Source organism: Trachinotus anak, unplaced genomic scaffold (assembly GCF_046630095.1).
Source record: "Trachinotus anak isolate AG129_WGS33_773 ecotype Australia unplaced genomic scaffold, CSIRO_AGI_Tana_v1 ptg000007l, whole genome shotgun sequence".
Taxonomy (NCBI): domain Eukaryota; kingdom Metazoa; phylum Chordata; class Actinopteri; order Carangiformes; family Carangidae; genus Trachinotus; species Trachinotus anak.
The window spans coordinates 17,436,924-17,456,785 of NW_027273858.1; the positions used below are offsets into that span (position 1 = coordinate 17,436,924).

Genomic DNA, 19,862 nt, shown 5'->3' on the forward strand with positions numbered 1-19,862 from the left:
TTTAACAGCCATCATATCATCTGCCTCAGTCATGTATCATAGTTTATTGTGATTGAACCATTCTGTGTCAGCTCGTTTTTCCATCACTCAATGTGATTCAGAGTTGTGTACTTCAGATATGCAAGTCACCCTCCTATCCACTTTCTGCATGTGCATACATTTCAACAAGGCAAAGTTACTGACTTAGCAAAGAGTCAACTCACTGACCTTTAATTTACAGCCTTTGGAAGAAGTTTTGAATTTAAAATGAAGAATTTAATTAGTGGCAAGCAGCCACTGTCAAGCTGTCAAAGGTTTATAAATGGTTTTGATCAAAGTGAATTTTCTCTCCAGTGGAGGGATTTTCTCTTTTATTGGCTCTGATTCATGTTTTTTCACATGCAGATGAATTTCAAGGATAAAACATGCACACACCTTTATGAGACTGCATGGGACACTTTAACAAGGACAGGTGATGTTGTACTGTTTGGCTACCAGATGTGAATGGGTATAAATATATGGAGTTAAAGGAGAAAACATGCTCAGCAAATCCCTCCCCTGCATAAATAAAAGGTCCCCCAGGCCATTGTGCAAACTCAGACAGTGTGCGACAACAACCCAGGCTTCTCATGTAGATCAGTATTGATCAGACAGTCAAAAAGGTGACAGGGGTCATGTTTAAGTTAAGGTCAACCAATGGATTCCTCCGCGTCCCAGTGAGCCCAGTGTCAACGTAAGTGACACTTTAATTACACCGACAACATCCAGCCGTACAGTGACAGAGTTAGCGTTACCAACCTCTGGGTGATTATCCTCCATGCAGAACAAAAACTCCTCCAGTTTCTGCAACAAAAGGGAAACATTTGTTGAGGTCACACAGTCATAAACCTGCTCATGAATAATTGAAAGTACAATTATGTTGGCTGTGTACTGTATGTGTGTAGCATCATCATAATGAGAGGAGGCTGTAATTATTTATCACCAAAAGTGACAAGGAGAAAAAAGCTTAACTGGCTCATCTGCACTGCAGGTTTCTGTGTTAGTATTCAACGTATGTAATTGTTCATTCTTCACTAAGGAAGGAGTTAATCACTGTACCTATTAGAGGCTAACATATTGTTTGTGGCTGTAGGGTAAGTACATAAGAAGGCAGAATAACAGCAAATACCAATCAGCAAACTTTTAATTATTATTTTTTAATTAAAAATCGTGTAACATCTAACAGCCGTCAACTGCTCGCTCTCCAGTAATCGCAGGTGCAGCTGACCCTCTATAACTCTTCAAACTGTATCTGATGTGAGATTGTTAAACACTGCAATTCTGAACCAGCCACACAGACTGGATTGTCTTTGCTCTCTCCAATTACATCCATCTCACAGCAACATATAATCTGTCACGTGCAGTTTTCTAGCTGCAAACATTTTCTGGCATCCAATTGATAAAATACTTCTATTGCCTGTGGCCTTGAGATGAAAACAGTCACATCTACCAAACTAGCATCCACCACAGTAAAAGACTTTTTTGATATTTGGGTCCTTGAATATTCAGAAAAGAAAATTAGAAGCTGCACAGATGCACAGTGATATTAAATGGCTAAAAATTAGAATAATAGTAAAAAAAAGTATTTTTATTTACATAGTTATCTTATGTATCTCTTATGTTTCCCCCAAGAAACACAGCTGAAGCACAAAAAACGTTGACTAAATTTGTTGTTATCCATCTCTTCTTTTTCATAAGAGATTACAAGGTGCTTATTCATACGAAAGCATGTTAGCTGGTTAGCAAGGGGATGAATGTTTTGTCATTCATTAAATGTTAAATGCTGCAAAGAGCTTCTAGGGCACAGTTTTTGCTTCTCTGTCCATAGACGTCAGATTCTTTTGTGCAAACTAATTAAACTAGTGATATTGTGACTCATTTCCAAATAAATGTTTAAATTGAGCAGGTTTGCACTGATGTTCTGAAATATTCACAGACTTCTGCTAAAATCTATGACTTATAAAAACGTATTTTGCAGCCAAATGTTAACCTCAGGGTGGATTCACAGAATTTTTGCTACACTGAGTTCTGATGTTTACAGCTTAAAGGACACCAAAAATCAAGAGCAAAGCACTGAGACAAAAAAGAATTGGCTGGCTGTCTCACCTTTTAGTTGTTGGAGAAATGTTAGGAGGGGCCGGGCTTTAGGAGCAGAAAGAAAAGCAGAGAGAAACAAAGGGAAAGCAGGAAATAGATCCATGCAGTTTATAGAATGCAGTCAGACAGGGCAGGGACAGAAGACATCAATGCAAAGTGTGTATTTATGGATGCACAAAGCAAGACTCTGAGAGGAGTTAAAGAGGTTGCAACAAAGTGAAACATAACAATGAAAATACACAGCCTCTAATTAGAATACATGCAAGTGGAAATTCTGCACGCAGCAACAGCAAAGACCATCGACAAACAGTTGTCAATGGCCACAGTCCAGTAAATCCATACTGAAATAAGTATGTTAAGAGTATCACCTGCTGCTGAGAAACAGCAAATATTATGTTAAATCACAGTCTCTGAGCCAAAGTAACAAAATATAGCCTCACAAAAACAAGTACTGTTTTTTTATTGGCTTTGGTCCTATCTCAGACAAGTGTGTTAGACTACGTGGGCGGAGGAAAGTGTGAGGAGAGGAGAGAATGAGTTGGCCCTGAGGCAGTGGACCTCAGCTCACTGTGGGATAGACCAACACAGAGAATTCACACACACACACACATACACACTTACACCACACACATGCAATCCCTCTAAATGCATGTAATCATGCAGAAAGAGACTCTTAAATCTGCACTCTGTAAAATGAAACTCTTGAAGGAAGCCAAAATGTTTCCAAATGATTACATCCCACACGCCCACATTTTCATTTTCCTGGTTTAAAAATACCCTCAAGCAAACTCGCTAATAGACTGATGCTCATCTTACTGTAGTCGACAGACTCTTATATTCTGACAACAGCTGAACGTCCTCTCCAGTCAGGTGGTTAGACTGACAGAGGTCAGCTTTTTCTTTTTTCACTGTGGTGTGAAAACAGGTAGTCCTCATTTGACCTGAGGAGTTATGTGACTTCAGCTGTGGAAGGCCTCAATCTTTTATATTCAAGTTGCTCTAAATCTCTGCCTGCACACATCAATCCGTCCTGCACTCTGCAATGCATGCTTGGGCATTTACATGAATAATACATTGTATGTTGTTAACAATACATTGTTGAGTTACCTTAGTGAACTCTGAGTTCTGTAAGTTGGCCTCCGGGCACCAGCGCCCTCCCAAAGCAGTTAGCATGGCGCAGTCTTCTTCTTCTTTGGTACATGGCTGTGCTGGAGGACAAACTGCCGCAGTGGGGAGGTCTTCGATGTCTGCTCCGCTGCAGCTGGGAGTCCGCAACTGGAGGCCTCGCAAGAACAGGTGACACGCTTCCAGGTCAGCTTCCCAGATCCGCTCCAAGCCTGGACAGCCACAACTACAGAGAGAAAGACACCGTCATCTTATGAGATATGATACAATTCAATGAAAGATACGATATGATACAATAAAAGATTTGAAACGATAAATGATAGGATACAATACGATATAAGATACAGTACAATGTGATATTACATATTGTTAGATGTAATACACAGCCTACTATATGTTGTATGATATGATGAAACTATGAAAGAATATGACTCAACTTCATAGTGAACAAAGCGATACAACACAATGTCGTGCTATATGGCACAAATTGGCACCATAAGTAAATTAAAAACATGGTCCAGTAAAATATAATATGATTTGGTAATACATATATGATGCTTTAAATAAAATACTAGTAGCAGTAACACATTTATTTTTAATATTTCTACACAGAATAATGTGAACACAAGAAAATATAAAGGACCATGTATGTAAAGAGGAGAAGTACTTAAAAACCTTGATATATTATGTAATAAATTTAGAGTTTAAACTGAAAGAGGGAAAAATGCTGATCTGTTCTGTTGCAGAGAACAGATTAGAAGATTCATACCACTTTCATGTCCGTCCATTTAGTTTTGCACTAGAGCCAAGAGATTATTATCTTAGCACAAAGACTGGAAGCAGAAGAAAACAGCTAGCCTGCTGTCCAAAGCTCTAATGGTGGGACTAATCTCTAAACCTCGTTGTTTGATAGGTACACAAACAGAAATGTAAAAAATGTTTCAAGTACATTTCTCTTTGTGTATGGATTCTGTTGTTTATGGGTTAAACACATGAGATATAACGTGTTAATGAGTGAGCTTTGGAGGTGATGGTAGGCATATTGTTGGACAAAGCCAGACTATTTGTCTCCCCTTAATTACAGTATTTATGCTGAGCTGAGCTAATCGCGATGAGACTGATATTGATCTTCTTATCTATTCTTAGCGAGACAATGATCGTATTTCCCAAAAATTATTAATGCTAATTAAATATCTGTAAACACTTTTCAGCAATTGTTCACATATGTACGTGTGTATATAAAAACTGCATGTGTCATAAGGTTCTGAGATGTTAAACGTACAATATGTTACAAAAGTAAAACAGATAAGAAGTGCAGACATGATCACACTCCTATCAGGAAAAACAGGACAGGCCACAGTGTGAGAAAACTAGAGCTGTAGCATGCATGTCATGACTGTGCCTGTCTACCCGATAAGTGAGCACAGCAGATGCATCGGCACAGTAAAGGACATCTTTTAATGACATCTCTATGACAAAGCCTTGCTCAAAAGAGTGACAGAGGAGAAATAAATCATTCAAATATTTTAATTCCATTGACAAAATGTAATGAGAGTGAATGTCCTCCCTGCAGGCTGCCTTTTCCTTCAAAGACCAACAGCGGCGAGAGAGAAAAGAGAGCTGGGATGTGTTCATCTCTGCTGGGGTCACTGAGCATTAGTTCAGGGGGAGGACAAGAAGATTGTTTTTTGTTTATCTACTCATTGAATTACAACCACTCATCCTTTTTTCGCTCTCACTCACCCTGACCCTCGTGACATCTCAGAAGCAAGCTCCCAGTGCAAAAACAGAGGAGAACAATTAAAGCAGCTACAACTGAGTAAATGTATTATTTAGAAAATGAGCAATGGTCACTGACCAGTGGAGTTCTCTGTTCAGTGTCCCATTATTAAGGTTAAGCTAGCCACTGTCTGAAAGCAGTTGTTTGTGTAACACCAGAAAGCCTACTGCATGCAGTCCACCATGGTGATGACAGTGTTGATACTGAACTATCAGCAGGTGTTTTTGGCATTCAAAAAAGTTTTTCCATTAGATTTAAATGAAATACTTCTCCGCAGATTCACATTTGAGACCTCTGACCTTTCAAATATTCATACTTATTCCCCCTCTTCTTCTTTCACTGACCTTTAGGTAACATAGCATTCTCAAATAACTGTGGTCCAAGGTGGCATTTCAGGGGCCGAAATCCATCTTTTTAGAATTTCTACCTTTAATATGGTTTAAGAGAAACACAAAGTCCAAAGGCTTCCCACTAAACAGCATAAATATTTCAAAGTAGGACAAAAAAAATATGTTTTCTATTCTACTTGTCAATAACAACCTTGTTTCCAGGAATCCATCTTGTGCAGAAAACTAACAAAAGCTGACAGGATGCAGGCGGAAAGATGCGGGTTTTATATGTATGAGATGCATCAAGCATCTTAAAGCATCTTCTGTGTGTGTGTGCTCGTGTGTGTGTGTGTGTGTGTGTGTGTGTGTGCCGATTTCCAACCCAGGGAGAGATTCTCTGTCGCAAACACTAAATCGCACATTCAGTGAGTAAGAATGATAAAAACACAACAATTTCAAACTCTTAGCACAAATATACTTACATATAAGCCTCTATAATATATTCAGTAATTTCACCTCCCTGCTGCTCAGTTAGATTTGAGAAATTGCTCATTCTCCATCATATGTAAACAAATTCAAAAGCAAAATGTACCCAGACAATATTATTTAATCTCTCCCTCTGTTCCTTCATCTCTCGCCCCAAAATTGAATGCCACTTGTTTTCCAGCCTATCTCCTGTCTGAAAAGGCTGCCAACCTCTGTGCCCTGCCAACGCACGCCTCTCAGCCGTTCTCTAACCTTCATTTGGCACACAGACAATAGAAAAATTGCTCACCCCAGCCCCCATGCCCCCCCCCCCTCTAATTCTCCACTCAACGCCGCTGCTTCTGAATTCTGCTATAGTGAGGACGCACCCAGTGAGCCATGCCATTGTTATTTGTCTCTTCTGAAGTGGAGAGGGACACACACATATACACACAAACACGCAGATATTGGTGGGCACATGTGTTAACTTACACACACACACACACACCCATAAATCAATCTCTGTGGGGATTCAGTGTTGTACAATCATAAATTCCTCTAAAAATGTCAAAGCCTGCTTCATCTATCACTAAAAGCTCCTCTTCACCAACAACCACAATTCGTTACAAATAACTTGCGTTGGCATCAGGGCTCTGTGTACTGAAAATCCAGACAACATGTCAACGCCTAAGCATCCCTGTGATGGTGGCGTCCTGGTGCTCATCGGTATGAACCTCCTCGCTCGGGGGTTAATTGGTGGCAGCCGTTTGGCCCGCCATCTGACAGTGGCAGGGTGTGGGCGTGCTGCTCCGCTGATGGCCCAGTAATAAGAAGGAGAGACAGGCAGGCACACTCCCTCTACAGTCTCTCAGCCCCCTCCCCTGTGGGACCGCTGACTGACAGGACTGCTCTTTCTGCTCAAGGCATTACATACGCACACAGACAGCTACAGAGGAAGGATTAGTATTGAACGAAGGAGCAGCGGTCTGGTCCTGCTGCTACTAGAAGGTGCAGTCGGAGCTCTCTGGAGTAAAAAGGCACAAAGCAGGTTCCCAGACTGTCTGGCCCATAGTCCGAACTCTACGCAGCATCAGGTCATACGCTCATCTGCTCAGCTGCATCTTCAGCTTTCACACCTGAATACCAATATCAGACAGACTGTGAAAAACAGCTCCTATCTTCAAGCACAGCTGGACGTTTTGGCTATCAAAGGATCAGGCTATGGGGGATAAGTAAGCACCATTTCCCATTTCCAAGAAATTAGTATCCTGAATAAAATAAAATTAGGGCAATTTTCACCTGTTGTCTCAAGTCAGTGCTTCTCATGTAGAGTATACACAAAAGCCATAAACACAATGAGAATTCACACGTTAGAAAGGAAAAGGGAAATGGTAATCTTTCACATTAATCATGTAGCAACAACTCGAATGACACCAGCTGACGAGAGGTGTTAATAATATGGTGAAAGGTGGTGCCTACTGGATGAGGTGTGATGGGTGGTGAATGAAGTGAACCGTTTGTAAGGTGGGTGGCTTGATGTCTGGGGAGGTTTTTACAGCAGCCAGTTGAGCGACCAGTGTCCCTCTTTACATTTCTCTTATGTACATTCAAGATTTTGTACATTACAAGTGATAATAGAGTTTTTTTCCACCCAGTTCCCCTGTGTAGATGCTCTCAGCATGTCTTCGATTTTAACTCAGAGAACACGTCTTGTCTGAGTATTTTAATGACTTCTGCACCAGTTGCATTGTGTCCATTAAACATGATGAATGACATCCAAATCTCAGCAGAAGATTGCATAAATACAGGAAAACTACGAAAGGCATTTCCTAATGAAACATCTACATAATGTATTGAACAACTGCACGGTGCTGCTAATCTGAATAAAATGTTTTTTGCTCTGGTGACACACTTACAGCATCTGCGCTGCTCTAACATCCTGTTCTAGTCTTTAGCAAGGAAGAGATAATTGGTTTTTTCAACACCATCCGTCTCCACGGAGACCAGACATCTCACCAGTACTAATCTGCCTCTCTCCTCCCCTCCCCCCTCCTCCTCCTCTCCTCTCCTCACCTCCCATCACCACAGCACGCCATCAACCGTAATGTACATCAGAGCTGACAGATAAAATTCACAATGGATGATGGGTGCATTTGTGTAAATGAGTGTGGGTGTGTGTACAGTAAATGGGTAGATCCGCGAGTGGGGACAACTTCCCATTCGGTCAAACCAAATATGTATCACTGTGCCGAACAGTGATGGTGGAAGCTGCTGGTCCTCGCCTAGAGCTAAAACCTAGTAGAGCTAAAACTGTATCTGTGATTTGATCTGGATCGCCTCTGGTTATGGGGACTGAGCCAAGGCTGGAGAGCCAATCAATTAATATAGGCTGGGATGAGCAGGTAAATTACTTTAGAGTACTCGACACCGAAGAAGGTGTCCTTTAATGTGATTTTTCTTTCAATGGAAACCTGCTTAGATACATGTGATCCATACAATAGGCGGCCGAGGCAATAAACTAGAAGAGAGCATCACAGAACATAAGAGCTCCATTAAAGGCAGAGATAAAAAGCCCCCAGTAGCCAGACTGTTTTCAAGGCCAAACATTTAATGAACTCTTATTTTTGTTTTATTGGTATTGGTAGTCTGGGACTAAAAGAGGCTAATATTAACTTCCAAAGGAAGGAGAAAGAGGCTTTCTGGATTTATTATCTCAGAGGCATAAAGTACATTAGACAAGGTCTTTGTTTTTTAAATTCACTTAGCTCTTGTTTTTAGGATGGTATTTTGTGACTGTGATGATTTTTGCAGTTTATCTAAGTTCCTGTATTAGAAGTGCAGCACCTACCGTATGTGTCTATTTCTGCCATCTTGTACTGTATTTATACTGTTTGTTGTGTTTTTCCCCATTTTGTAAAATACCCTGAAAATGTCTGGCAAGTCAACTAGTGTTGCCAGGGTTTTTGTTTTTTCACAGGTACTCTCTGAAAAATCGAACAAACAAAACACAAAACAGCCATCTGTCCTATTGACAGAAAAGGTCCTGAGGCATGCTTCCCTGCTGAGCACTGAGATCGCAGCCATGTTGCTCCTTGACCACATAGACCTCCAGCTTGTGCTTCCCTCAACAACAAACAGTCCTGCAGTATGTGACTGACTCCTGGCTCCCATCCAAAGAGGTGACCCCGGCTCTCTGAGGATGCAACACAGAGAGCTACACCCTCTCTTACACCACAAACAGGAACAAGAGTGAAGCAGACACACTGCTGACAATACAGGCTCACAATAAGCACAGAAAGCCTGACCTTCCTTCGAAAGAGAAGAGATTGAGTGGAAAACACAGCTCATATGGTGCACACAAAAACATTACTAGCTCTATTCATCCATCTGTAAAACACAAATGGTTCCAAAATGCTGTAGAATAAGAGGCGAACACATCGCAGCTGCTCGTTGCTGTCTGTCTGTCGGAGACAAGCTAAGCAACTCTAATCTCCATAAGGAAGCATAAACAGGCGTATGGTGTCAACAGTTGACTGGGTTCCACGCCCTCTGCTCCAAAAGTCAGCCACTCAGCACACCACAGTCCTGTTGTGTAACTGTCAGGCGAGCGGGGCGACCACCAGCAACTCAACAGACCTGTCCTCAGTGATTTAGAAGCTCATAGAAACAATGAAACAGATATTGTGTTCTCTAAAATCCTTTTCACAGAGAGGAGGAGGGAGGAAGTGGGAACTGAGCTGATTTTAAAAAAAAAAACACCAAAAAACAAAGGTATAGAAAATATGTGAGAAGGTGGGAAGAGGAAGACAAACTGCACAGGTGAGAGATGAAGCGAAACGTGAGAAAGGGGCTCTGGGAGACAACGGCACAGGAAAAAAAGGTGTGAGTCCATGATGTGGTGGGTGAGGTGATGTATTGAGGAGACAGCGCTGTGGTTAGAGGACGACAGAGGTGAGAGGAAATTCCTCAGGGGCTGTTACTCGGTTTATGTCTTCTTGTTGTTTTACTCCTGAGGAATATTGAGCCTTCACGTCTGTACTCAAAAGACTCTTACCTGTGCAATCTGTCTTCCAATAGCTCAATATACTTGGTAGTGTTCTCCTTCAGTCGGCTTTCTGTATGGAGAGAAAAGCAGAAAGAGAGCAACAGCGTGTTACTTGCACTTCATTTACTACTTTTATTAGCCACGATGGGGTATCCTAGCAACAAATCACAGCTCTAATACCATTAAAACGGACTTGTCAATTGCTATATTGTAAATGGGCTTTATTGAAAAAAGGTAGTCATCACAGTTGGCGATGACAATTGTGGTGAGAAACTGCGAGAGTCCACTTCAGTACAAAAGCCCAGCTGGCTCTCTCTTAAGACAAACACACAATCGAAGAAAGATCATTCCCACTGCTCTAAGAGGGGATAAAACTGGAGACGGCCTGAGGATAAAAGGAGATTTCATCATGGCATAGGTCCTTATATCCTGCCAGATTTTCTGTGGGGCATAAAGTTGGATGGATAGCTTATGTTGCTTCCTGTGCCCTTCTGCCAGCAGTGAGCTGTGCCTGAGGAGGCAGACGCAGGCTGGCTGAGCGTTAGTCAGGATGGAGAGGAGGGCAATCTGAGCGCCGTTAATGAGCTCATGTATGAAACATGAGAATATGCCTCCCGCAGCAGCAGATCTTTGAACACAATAGGATGCACTTATATTAAATTGCACCACATATATATGTGTGCACAAAAGCCATAACATTCAGTAAAACCCTCCCCCAACCCACTGAAACACACACACACACATACACACAAAGCTGGTTTTGATAAATCTGCCCATCACAACATCTGTACAACTCAATAACCAGTCAGATTGAGTGCTTTCCCACTCCCGTATGGGGGGTCAGTGTCTCCCTATGTGGTATCTTATGGCAAGAAGAGGAAGTAGAATGAAGTGATTTATATGATTTAAATGATTTATAGGATAGGAAAGAATCAAAAAACATACTCTACTTCACAAAAATTGTGTATTTTCTTTTTGACTTTTCTATAGTCACTGCTATTTTCTCACAAAACACTGGATATTTTTATACATACAAGCCTGTAAAAGTTTTCAAATTAAAAAATCTGAGGAGGGAAATTAACTTTGCTGGTTAAAGGAACAGATCAGCATTATGGGAAATAAATGAATAAATGGATATAGAGCTCCAGTCAGCAGCCAGCTAGCTTAGCATAGCATAAAGAAAGAAACAGGGGGAAACATCTCAATAACTGCCAGGTTATGCTAAACTAAGCTAACCTGCTGTTGACAGACATGAGTAAAACATCAAATGAAACTCAACATGAGAACGAATGAGGGTATTTCCCAAAAAGTTTCTTTAATTGAGTATTTACCATATTGTAATATCTATGATGAACGGTCCTGTGTGGAAATTGCTTCATTTTAAGGAGACTTGAGCCAAAAATTGTGGGAAACTACTCCAGTATATTGCCATTTAGCTTGCTCGCACTGACAAGAGCTCACACAGAGAGAAAGTCACCTAATTGGGTGTTCTGAATCACACTGAGGTTTGAAATATAATTTGTATCATTGTCTTGATGGTGGTTATTAGACAGCATCAGCTTCTGGATGAGACAGGCTGTGGGCTGGCACAGCGGGAGGTAAAGGAAAAAGTCTGAGAGAAAGTAGCTGTGACACACACACACACACACACACACACAGATTTACACACACATATTTCCATCCATACTTTTGTGGAGATACGAGACGGAGATAGTCAGGATATTTATGGGGGTTGCATGTGTGTGTCACAGAAAGAGGGATGATGCCTAAAAATCGGCTTCATTCAAAGTGGCCAATTCTGCTCAATCAGAGGGAAGAGGTCGCTGGAGTAGCTATCACATATCTGGTGAGCGGATCTGGTGTACGTGGACCAGACAGCTCACTTACCACCCCTCTAATTGCTATGTGAGATCCTATCCTGACAGAGTCTCCCTTGTCAACTTTCATTCATGCGGGCTCCGTTAAGCAGCGTGCAAGGAGATAGCCACTGAATAATACATGGGGGTATTAAGCCTGACTTTGGATGGCACAGAGCATGTACAGATGCAAGATGACAAAGTAGGCTGCAGCTCGAACAAGAGCAAGAGCCAGATTTAGAAATAATATATTGTGAGGGATAGAAACAGTAAATATAAAAGGCAGATGAAGACGGGAGATACAGAGACGAGTGTATCAACTGTTAACTTAATATTTCTTCCTGCGCTGATACTGTTATACGCCGAGGAGAGTCAGCGTGCCATCCTGTCACCATGCCAACCGGTGGCAAAACTAGTGGGCCTTTTCGGGCGTGACAGATGAAAATAATCTTTTCTTTATAGAATGGGACAAGACATCAAGCAGCAGAGCCCCCTCCTGTGCTGAGTGGAACCAGAGCACTGGGTGATATTACTACTTCCTGTAAGTCTGCAGGAGGCTGCTGTCATTGGCAGGCCATGCGAATAAAACTGGCACTAAAAAAAGACATGAAGAGGAGAGCCACTCTGTTAGTCCCTCATTCATGGGGCAGTATATTTGGTGTCAAAGGAACCTCACAGAGTCCGCATTAGAAAATTCATGAGCTCAGCCTTCCCCTCTCACCAGTGATCTCAGCAGGTGCTAAACATTTTTGATTTTTGCCAAGGACCCCGGCCAAAATCGAAGAGGCCACTCATTCATAATACAAACAGAACTGAGACACTATTGAAAGATAATGAGAGTGTGTTACTGGATGTTGCAAAGAGGCCATTTGCTTCATATAGGTCAAAATACTCATTCATTAGCCTAATGAAGGAATAATTACCTCAGCTAAATAGATGTAAAGTTGATAAAAAATGATGAATCTAATGATTATAATCAGTGATGTAGTCAGACAAAGCAAATGGAGCAGACACACAGTATCTCACAGTGATGCACAACTCGCAATGATGAAGTTATGGGCTTTAATGAGCCAGCAAAAGTTAACGATTGCAAGGTGTTAGGACTTGCTGCTGCATTATAAGCATTTAAACAGCTCTCTAATTGAAAGTGAATAATGCAGTAATTTCTTCACTTGCGTTCTGACAATAAAAGCACCCAACATCTGCGAGGCCTTCGTGTTGTCGAACAAATTAGAGGCGGCTCTGTGCTAACGCAGCACCACCGATATGCGTGTTATAAAAGCCAGCGCATAATAAGGCAGAAGAGAAATTGTGTGTCTTTGTAATCGAGTTGAAGGCACTGACTGTGATTAATGGGTTTAAGCTCAGCTCGGGCTGTTTGAGTGCAACAGCACTGCAGGTAACACAAATACAGTGTCAGCATATGCAGACACTCACAGTGTCTGAACGTATCTGAACCCAACTGCAGACCAGCAGCATAGCTAATGGAGGAAGAGGGACAGGCTGATATCTCAGACAGACACTCAATAACCCATGATGCTTTAAGGCCGTGAGATCACAAAGCGTAGCAGTACACAGGCTGCAGCTGGCACGGCGTAACATATTGTGGGGCTATGCACGAATGCACAACAAAAGGAATCATTTGACAAAAAATTGGCTGTGTACAAAATCCGTGCTTGGGTGGATGCGTGTATATTTCAGTTCTGGGTGCTGAATTGCTCTGACTGAAATGTTAGATGTTCTCTCTGTCATTATGACTCAAGTCAAACTCGGTAAACAGAGTTTGTTTAGAGGAGACTCCGAACTTATTTTGCTGTGGGCAGCAAAATGTGAAACTCTCCCAAAGTTATCAGGTGATGGGACGAGATGAGAAGTCAAGTGGTGATCCAGCCAGTGGTTGTTGTTCAGAATGAGACTGGCTAAAAACAAACAGCAACAAACAAATTTTGAGCTTTACTTTATTTACAGTGAACCTAGAAGTGATGTAACCTACACTGTGAACCTCAGCCGTCTTCCGAGCGGTACGGATTTAAAGAAAGGAAACTGATTGATGCAGTGTTGGTAGCTACTGGAGCGCCACCTCAATCAACCTCCCTTTGTTTTTGCGGGAAGTCTCATGGGTATGGACACTATGATACTGCTGACAAATTTACAATGGAACGACATCCTCAGCTGAATCACAGGAAAAATGGATACTGCCAAAAACTTCAGAGACAAAAACCGAGGAGTGTTCTCCTGGGTCCACTTAACCACTACACTGCTCTCAATCATTCAGAGGCTCTTTAGGAGAGGAGCTGCCATACGTTCCATCATGCCATCAACAGAAGCACCCTGAAAGAGGCAAGAGTCATGAATAAATCATATATGTCCTCGCCTTTACTATTGGCACAACATTAGGAGGAAATTGCGTTTGTTTAATAACACAGAGTGACAGTATTTTGATGTGCACCTCAGTTGTTGCACAGGTGAGTTCGGCCTGGACCAGCTCAATAAACCTGCACAGAGGGGACACTGGAGTGAAGAGAAAGAAGAGATGGTGGAGATTCAGTAAAAGATTAAAAAAAAAAAAAAAAAAAAAAAAAACTCTAATTAAATGCGTTCCAGTGGAGCCATGAGGAGCAGACAACTTACTGTTTTTATCACAGATGGCCACATTACTCGACTGCTACAGAATTTACCGCCTGCATACTAACAGTAGCATTAAAAGAATACTTGGATTAATCAAGAGGAACACACACTGACGCTGGCTCCACATTTGAATGTCCTCACTCCTGGGGGTCATTTACTCATCTTATTCAGCTCCTCAATTATTTATTTGTAAATTTAGTCTTACTCCAGATCTCTCTTGGGGACAAAATTATACTCTCAGCAGGGAATCAGACCTCCGGCTATAATGGGTTTGGTATTCATCAGCACTCGAGCCAATGGCAATTAGGGGATTAATGGCTCCCAGGCCAAAAACCCCAACACCATGAAGCACACTGGGCGGAGATGCTCAACAAGCTAAAGCTGTGTAGTTCAGCTGAATGTATATATATAGAGATTTTGTAAGCTGAACAATGGATTGCTTTACAGCGCATTCCACGACAACAGACCTCTTCATGAACAGGCAGTATGGTTTTCTTGTTATGCGATGACACTGGTGTCATGTGTTAGAGATGCCTCAGAAACAAAAAGGGTGGCCATCTTGACTTTGAAGTAGACAGTAATTTCTAATCCCCTCTAGCTAAAGAAATGGTAATGTGCTGTTTGTGGGCTATCAGTTTCCAGCTAGCGTGCGCCAGCCCCTTATTACTAAAAAGGATGACAGTTTAATGAGCCCCTTGCTTGGTGTCAGCAACACATTGTGAAATTGTGCCTGCTGCCATATTGTGAGCGCCCACTTGAGCATTTGAGAGAGCCACACAACCAACCATTAACATGCCGTCTCTTCCCACATCTGTGACGTGTTACCCACCTGATTCCCATTCCTTTGTTTAGCTGCAGCATTTTACATTTCACTGGTTTCCCAGCCTCCGTGTTCTTCAGAGCTGCGTTACTCTGTGTGAGGCACTGTGTGTGTGTGTGTGTGTGTGTGTGTGTGCGTGTGTGTGTGTGTGTGTGCGAGCGTGTCTTTGGTGGTTGTCAGGGAAGACATTAATGCCATCCCTGGTTGTTCAGCAAGTCCTGGTGTTCGGGACTGTACTGAAAAATCAGGCAGGTGACTGAGTTTCATGCATATAGGTGGAATGAATAGAGAGATGATTGGTTTTGAAAGTGAAAAGAATTGGTTTCAACAACAATAATATGCATTTTATGGAACTGGCATGAACAAAAATACCAAGTTCATGCATTACCATATACCCCATATAAACTCGATGCAACTCACCCTGATTGCAACAATGAAAGTGTGCCCCCTAGTGACAGCAGAGGGTGCATTCAAGACGGGACAAAGGCTCAACACTAATGGTGATGCTGCAGCCACAGGCCTTAATGATTTACATAACATTGTAAGTTAGATAGCTGATTGCACGCTTCGGGGCTGCAGCAGGTGCCCGATCCAGAGCTCCAGTCTCTCACAGCCTGCTCTGGCCCCGTCACTTCACCGTCCCCCCTTCCCTCTCCCTGCTCACGTCTCAGTGCCTCAGAGAGTGAAGTGACCTTTTTTAGAAATCTCCCTGTGACTGATGGACTAGAGAGAGTGGCACTGCAGGTGGTGCCGTCAAAATCCATTTATCTCTTTGCCAGCGCCAGGAGGACGAACCAATCTAACCCCACCCTCAACCCTAAAAAGCAAGCTCCTTCTTTAAGCAGCACTCAGATCTCCTCTGTTTGGAGAGTGCGTGTGTGTGTGAGCACAGATACCGTCATGTCTGCGCTGACGAGTGCCTTGGAGGTAATTGGCTACTTCACACAATCTAAAGATCATTTCCCCTGCACCCCCCCACCCCCACACCTCCTCCTCCTATTAACAGCTGCCAATCCTGCTGGTAAATCATTTGATGCCAAGTCCCCACTGACTGAGGATCACTTCTCCTTCATTTGGGATAAAAGTCATTGTCCGACGATGTCCTCCCCGCGTGGAGCAACATCAAGAGAGGACTTCAACTGATACTTAAAATGGTGTATTCAAAGAAAGAGAGAGACCTTTTAAAAATACACCAAACGCTTTCAACATTGTTCTTTCAAATCTGTTACTTCTTTTTATTAATCATTGAGGGTTGTTTGTTACTTTTACCTCGATCCTGCTGCCCACAGCAGTCCAGCTTCTCCTTTAAGGTGAAAACAGCTCTTGTGATCTTGATGCAGACTGGCCTCAGTGACTCACCGTGCTGCGCCTCCCTCTGCTCCAGCTCCTGCCTGAGCTGCTGCCGCTGCTCCTTCATCCTGGCCAGCTCCTGGCTGCTCCCCGAGCTGAGGCTGTGCAGCCGCTTGGCCAGGGCCTCCAGCCGGTCCCGCTCCAGGTACACTGCCTTCATCTCAGCCTTCAGCTCCTTGGCACTGCTGAAGTCATTACCTGCACCAGTGCACCACAGGAGGACATTAAGCTTACACCGCCTATTTATGAGTGCCTTGATCATTAATGGCATAATTAAGCGAGGCTAATGGTGAGCGATTCAAGTAAATGAGGTAAATAAAAGACGTGAAGTCCAGGCAGGGGTGTATTGGGGTGTGGTGGAGTGTAGGTTTACCTGAGATGGCTGCCAGTTTGGCTTCATGCAGAGCCAAAAGCTGCGTTTCAGTCTCACTGACTTTCCTCCTCAGGCTGCTGCCCAGCCTCTGACTCATGACCACCTGGGGAAAAGAAAGAGAAGAAGAGGCAGAGGAGAGAGCGGGGTGGGGGAGGGGGGTTGGTAACTACCAAAACCTTTGCAGACACATGGCTCCCACAGGATGCATAGCTCATTTCCAATTCCGTTTTCATTTTCTTTCTGACACTCATTCTTACAAGGCCTTACAAATTCATTTCCGCCCGCGCTGCTTTGAATACACAGCAGAGTATCAACGCCGATGTGTTACCTTGTCTATAACCTTTAGAAAGAAAGAGTGTGCGTCTCTTTCACGTGGACAGACAGGGAAATGTGAAATCTCCATAAAAGATGCCATTAGAATGTCAGAGAGGAAAAAGGCCCTGAATGTCACGGGCCTGATGGGGATGCAGCACCTCAGATCTACAATATTCACGGAGGAGTTGATGGCTTCAGATACAGCCTGTCTGGCCCCCATCTGCCCTCACTCTGCCCTTTAAACCTCTGTTCTTTCCAACACATTCACTTTGACACTCGATCCAGATACAATCCCCATGATCCGCTTCATCCTTTTGAGGAACTATTTTCACTGCTCAAAGGGACGCGGAGCCGGAATTTCTGACGCATTTTCTTGTTGAATCTGACACAGTTTTCTGCAGTACTTTGAAAAGGCTGACAAATAGGTTGGTATTTCTGAGGCAGCACATCTCCAGGGAGTTTTTTTTTCCCAGAGAAACATAGAAAACACTTCTTTCAAACACGCTTGCATAATTTTATTTCACACGCTACATGAACTGGGAGCTGCTCTGGAGTGCTTCTCAAACTGTAGAAATTCCTACATTGGTGATTTAATTTCAACACATCTGGCTATTTGTCAATTTCAAAAAAAGTCAATAGAGAAAGTGAAAGTTATTTCCATGGCAGCAATCATTTTGTCACAGCCGGTGTGCCATTTTCCACATGGTGGATATCTCATTTAGGAACAAACCTTGTCATTTCACCTTAACAATGGACAAACTTGTGATTGTGGTAAAAAGCGTCTCTTTGTGGAAAACCAATATATTCCTCTGAGGTGCAGTCGTAGCATCAACCGAGCTTTTGATGATGAGTTTCTGAAGGACATAGTGACAGTAAAAAGGTCTCTGCAGAGCCCCCTGTCTCCTGCTGTGCCCACCATTTCTTACAAATTTCTGCTGCTTCTCACTATTTCAGGTGCAGAGATCTACTGTATGTGCAGAGATCAGTGAGAGGGAAGAACAAACCCCTGAGAAAACCCCTGAGACGCAGGACATACCGACGGAAGCATGCAAAGTCATTCACACACAGGTATACGCCACTGACGTGCATAGAAAACCCACTGAATTTGTAACTTTACTTATTTGGTTCCTTATTTTTTCACGAGAAATCTAATTGTTGCATTTTTTTTGCAGTGTTGTATTGTTGAACAGAGGATGCTTCCTGCTGTTTCTGACTCTTGCCTTGTCAAACAGGCTCATGAATACAGACATCAACATTTAGTATGCATGTTTAACACACTGAAGCTAGCACACAACACATACCGCCTATTTTGACTTACTACTCATTAGATATTCATTCACATTCAATCACTGTAGGCATGCTGAGGGGAGGCTGAGCTGCAATGGAGAAAAAAATCCTAAAAATTCAGTGAAAGGAAGACTGGCTTACTTTAGCAGTGGCTTCCTTGATGGACAGATTTAACGCCTGCTCCTGCTCCTGGAGCCTGCGAAAAGAAAAGAAAAATGTTGCAGTGCAGAACAAAAAGTGATTTCTTTCACTGGAGGGCTTTTTGCATCTACTCATCTGGCTGCAAAATCTACTGCCAAGAGAATCTCTGAGTCTGTTATAACTTTTATGAAGGGATGTCTTGCCCAGTGGATGAGAGCAGAAGAGGAGGGACTAGTTATTCATTGATAAGTCTACATCTTTGCATCTGCAGCAGCAAAAGCTTCAAGAAAAAGCCTGTGGATATCCACAAATAGATTAAGAGCTTAGAGGTTTAACGTGTAGTTGGATGTGAAAAGTGTGTTGAGACTGATTTTGGCTGACCAATGCTGTGGTCTGATACAGGCCTTATTCTGTGTACGTACAGATGTACAATATTAGATCTGCAACTGATGCATATTTAATCAATTAATCATTTGGTCAATCATTTTGATCAAATGCCTTGTTGGTCTTTCTTGGTCCAACCACCTGTCCTAAACCCAAAGACATTCAATTTAAAATTACATTTGAAGAAAAACATTCCCACCTGGAACCAACATGGAAGATGAAACTTCCACTTTGATTTTTTGGCCGATTTGCTGAAACCCTATTGAGCTCAGTAGAGCTGCAGGGTCAGCTGATAATGATGTGCAGTCTCATCACTATGAACAACAACTTTCACACTACACAAAGTCATCTGATCCATTGTAATTACAAAAATATTGATTACAGCTCCAAAAAGACCTCCAATAACTTGATTTTTTTTTATCCCTTGGGGGAAGAACAACCAGTGAACTCAGCAGTTTATATGGCAAACCAGCAGATACAGAGCACTATTATTCATTTGGAGTCATGTTCCTGGCTACCTGGTGAATGTAGATCCACTATGTTTACCATCTAGTCTTTAACTGTGTCAGCTAACAGTGGGCTTTTGGAGCTGTTTCACTGGAAACAGCTGCCTGCTGCAGCCAAGAACGATGCTATGAGAGCTTTGCGAACGGATCAGAACAGTAAAGCTAAAGAACAGTAAAGCTAAATCTAACCATTAAGAATAAAGGAGATTAGGTTTGCCACTGCTGGTTGATTTTCTGTCAGTCAGCTTATCGATTAAATAAATTATTTTAGCTCTGGTAAGAATTAGGCATCCCAAAATTTATGGGATCAAAAACCTTGTGACCTGTCAATAGATCAAAGACT

General features: G+C 42.4%; 1 protein-coding gene across 1 annotated transcript in view; it reads right to left on the reverse strand.

Moving 5' to 3' along the window:
- disc1 (DISC1 scaffold protein) overlaps positions 1-19,862 on the reverse strand; it is a 44,103-nt gene that overhangs the window by 7,809 nt on the left and 16,432 nt on the right. Inside the window, exons 7-12 of the mRNA XM_071481111.1 lie at positions 18,630-18,684; positions 16,887-16,989; positions 16,523-16,711; positions 9,869-9,929; positions 3,223-3,466; positions 778-822 (exon numbers count right to left, since the gene is read on the reverse strand). Of these exons, the coding sequence (XP_071337212.1) occupies positions 778-822; positions 3,223-3,466; positions 9,869-9,929; positions 16,523-16,711; positions 16,887-16,989; positions 18,630-18,684 (697 nt within the window). The remainder of the gene's footprint in view (positions 1-777; positions 823-3,222; positions 3,467-9,868; positions 9,930-16,522; positions 16,712-16,886; positions 16,990-18,629; positions 18,685-19,862) is intronic.